This window comes from Symsagittifera roscoffensis, chromosome 6 (genome assembly GCF_963678635.1).
Source record: "Symsagittifera roscoffensis chromosome 6, txSymRosc1.1, whole genome shotgun sequence".
Classification (NCBI taxonomy): domain Eukaryota; kingdom Metazoa; phylum Xenacoelomorpha; order Acoela; family Convolutidae; genus Symsagittifera; species Symsagittifera roscoffensis.
Genome location: NC_087067.1, coordinates 40,520,239 through 40,524,097, shown reverse-complemented (window position 1 = coordinate 40,524,097; position 3,859 = coordinate 40,520,239). Strand labels below are relative to the sequence as shown.

General features: G+C 37.4%; 1 protein-coding gene across 1 annotated transcript; it reads left to right on the top strand.

The window, feature by feature from the left end:
- The first annotated feature begins 656 nt into the window (after nucleotides 1–656).
- LOC134848408 (telomerase protein component 1-like) lies at nucleotides 657–3,655 on the top strand. Its single transcript, XM_063865846.1, has 2 exons — nucleotides 657–2,743; nucleotides 2,901–3,655. The coding sequence occupies exons 1-2, from the start codon at nucleotides 796–798 to the stop codon at nucleotides 3,572–3,574; spliced, it is 2,622 nt and encodes an 873-aa protein (XP_063721916.1). The 5' UTR covers nucleotides 657–795; the 3' UTR covers nucleotides 3,575–3,655.
- Nucleotides 3,656–3,859: the final 204 nt, after the last annotated feature.

The window sequence follows — 3,859 nt, the reverse complement described above, 5'->3', positions numbered from 1 at the left end:
ATGAAACACTGAGTAAACGCAGCCAGAGATAGCAAAAAAGCTCATGGATTGGGGGAAAAAAACTTTTTTTTTCAATTTTATTTTTATATAATTTGCCCTTTAGCGCTACATTACACGGTTAAGTTATGTAAGTTTTACTTTCAAAAAATTTGCAAGTGGGCTTCTGGAATCCGGAGACAAGCCTTCAAACAAAGAAATAACAAGGATAGCTGGAACGAAATGAAAACAAAAACAAATTTAAAAAAAATGCAAATGAATTTTTTTTCAAACTTTCTCTCGATATTTTTATTTGTTTTCTAACTTTTAAATTTTTTTCTAGCAAAAAGTGACCGAATGAGGTAAAAACTGCAATAATGAGCAAGAATTAAACTGAAGAAACCATTCTATCAGCAAATTTTGTCGAGATTTTGCAGTTATGTGTGTGTTTCAGCGGCTTAAGCAAGGCATACTGATTTTATCAAATTTGACATCCTGTTTTGTGCAACCATCGCTAGAAAATTAGCTCGGAAAGAAATCCCATCCTATATAGTTCCCGTGAGTATTAACTCCATGTATTTTCCTTTGCAAAAAATCAAGCATTCTTGTGGTGCGTATGTACTATTAGAGAAATGTGAAAAGGCTTCTCATTTTGTGAGCGTGCAGTTACTGAACACAAACAAAAGCCTTCGCATTTACCAAGCAACGCAAAAAAATTGAACATAAAAATACTCTCTATTCAAATGCACCACAAAAACAAGCAAAATAGTCAAAATAGTCAAGTAAATCACCTGTCTTTTTACTGATTTGGTTATTCAAATGGGCGAGATTGTATCAGTTCAAAAAACAAACATTACAGAGCAAAGTTCGTCGAGAGCTAAACTGAAAACAGAACGAACTACAACTGAGTTGAAAAAACGAGAGAAGAGCGAAAACATGAGACGTCGCATTGACCTTTCAAAAGATCCTTTATGGAAGCAAATCCTGTTACAGAGACCAAGTTACACCATTGATAACTACAAAGGCGATCGGAGTTCAAAATCAATGCGAATTGCTCGCTTTTTCATATCTTCGACGTTTAAAGATTTCTTCTACGAGCGGGAGTTTCTTGTCAAGCATGTTTTGCCCGAATTGGAGGATATTTGTCGGAATTCGGTCGTGACTTTTTACGACTGCGATTTGCGTTGGGGCATCCCGCGAGACTTCGGCGACAGCAAAACTATCAGTGTTTGTCTGGATACAATAGAGCAGTGTAAATACGAAACAGAAGGCGAGCCGTTCTTTATATTATTTCTCGGATCCAGGTACGGTTGGGTTCCGGATTTATCCGACCAATCAAAATTCAGTCCAGATTTCAAAGACTATTACGACTGGGTATCGGGCGCCAGTATCACACACATGGAGGTTGTGAAAGCAGCTTTGCTCCGACCAAATCCAAATGCTTTGATATTTATTAGAAATGTAGAGTTTCCAAACTCCATTTCAAAAGATTTACGAAATGATTACGTGGATACAAGCAAACATAGCGAGCAAAAATTAGAATCACTGAAAAACTCACTTTTCCAAACTTATTCTGATTCACAGATTATCGAATATACACCTTCAGTTATAGCTGAAGAAAATTCGCAAGCGCTGAAAATTGAGGATTTGTCTGAAATTCAGTCGAAAGTTGTCAATTTTTTCTCTTCGAGAGTAAGTCAAACATTTCCCATGGATAACTTGGACAAAAACTGGGAAAAATTAGCCAATGTGAAATCTTTAGCCGTTAACTTTGTGGGACGAGAGCAGGAACTGAAGCAGTTGAACCGATTTCTGACAACCAATCAGAACATTTTCCCAATGCTTGATATTGACCAATCAGAGAGCAGTAGCAATGATTTCTCAGCCAATCAGAATAAAGAATCTAGCTTTCAATCAAACATAGTTTTGGTGACCAGCGAATCAGGTGCCGGAAAAACTGCACTTCTAGCGAAACTGGTGGAAAATTTATCAGAAAAATCCGATAAATATAACTTGATTTATCATTTTGTCTCAAACAACCCTGCTTCCCAAGCGCAGAGTTCATTTTTAGAAGAAACAATTGACTCGATGCACGATTTCATGAATTATACAACGGAAAACAATGAAAATGATAAGCAGGATTCAGCAAGTCAAGAAACTTTGATTGCAAAATTCGAAACAGTCGTGAAAAAGTCAAGCGAACTTTCTAAACCCTTAATGATTATCGTCGATTCGGTTGACCTCATGGAAAAATCTGAGCAACATCAGCAGACGTTTTTGTCTTGGGTTTCCAGAGTATTTCACGAATCACCAAATACCAAACTTATTATCTCATCTTCCCTTGAAAATGACGCAATTTTGTTACGATTACGTAATCTGGACATAACTGTTTTGCGTTTGCAAGGTCTCAGTCGAGCGCAGTCTCAAAATTTTGTCCAAAAATTTTTCTCGAATTACAAAAAGCAGCTTGATGAAACGCAATACGAGGTTCTATTAGATAAAAGGAACGCTTGTTTTCCTTTGTGGCTCGAAATGGCATGTAGAGAATTAGTAACTTTCGGAGTTTTCGAAACCCTGACTGATAAGATTCGATCTTTTCCCGATGACATCTGGGAGTTGGGGAAGAATATTCTAGAACGAATTCTAACTGAAGATGACACGAAGTTGATTTCACGTGCCAGTGGATATCTGTTGTGCGTTAAAACAGGTCTAACTGAATGTGATATGAGAATGTTAATGGGAGATTTCGCAGCCAAAAACCAATTGAGTAAGTAAACTATGTCTGCCCCCCCCCCCCCCAATACAAAAATGAAAAATTTCATTGCAAGGTATAAAAATTGTATACGGTTAACAGTTGAATTCTTAGCGCTTAACCATCTACAGTTTTACGCAGTTAAAGGAATAAATCAAATGTTATGCTTTAGATGCCAAAAATTGGAACATGGTGCTTCGACAACTTCGCCCATATCTTTTAATGTACAAAAGACAGTCCGAAGTAATCTACTCTCTTAAAGAAGATTGCATCAGAAAAGCAATTGAAGACCTTCTCTCAAACGAAGATTGTCAGCAGTCTCGACTTGATATACTGAAATACTTCCGCGACTTCAAATCGAGCCTATGCGACGAAAGAACTATTCAAATTGAAGTCCCGTTTCAGTTACAGAAACTGGGCAAAAATAACGAGCTTGTTTCTTTTTTTAAAACACACGAAATTGGAATTAAGTCCCCATATTTTGAAAAATCTCAATTTTTGAAGCGACTGGCGTGCTCAAAAATGTGCCAGAAAAACCAAATTAACGAGACGCAGCTATTCGTTTGTGTATTTTGCAAGAACTCTATGAAAGGTATGGGTCAACTAGTTCGGCCAAATGCCCAGTGTTGTGTTATCTGTTCGGGCCCCACCAATTTTTCACCCGTAGGAGGAGGGGAGGCGTGGCTGTGTGTTATGCACAAGGTGAATACAGCGCCAAATTGTTCGACTTGCTTTGTCTGCAAGCGAACAATTCTACCCAATATGGAGAAAACTCCGCTTAGAAAATGCATGTTATGCAGCTCCATTCCTAACCAATGCAGTTTTTTAACGTCACAACGTTATTGAAATCGTACCTCAATTCGTTATATATCATATTGTAATTGGAAAAAATAATCTGATAACAATTTACAGATACTTTGTGTAAAAATCAACCGCTTCAAATTCACTTTGAAAACAAAAGAAGCAAAGTTTAGAGAGTAGCTTTAGCATACTTTGTTCACGAACAAGTTTCTTTGTCTCATCTAGAAACTCGTGGTGGTAGGGGGGAACAAAAAATTTTTGATTAAAATAATTTCACAGAGGCGAAGCTGCGCTTCGCAAACACTTGGGAGAACACGACCAAAATGCAGG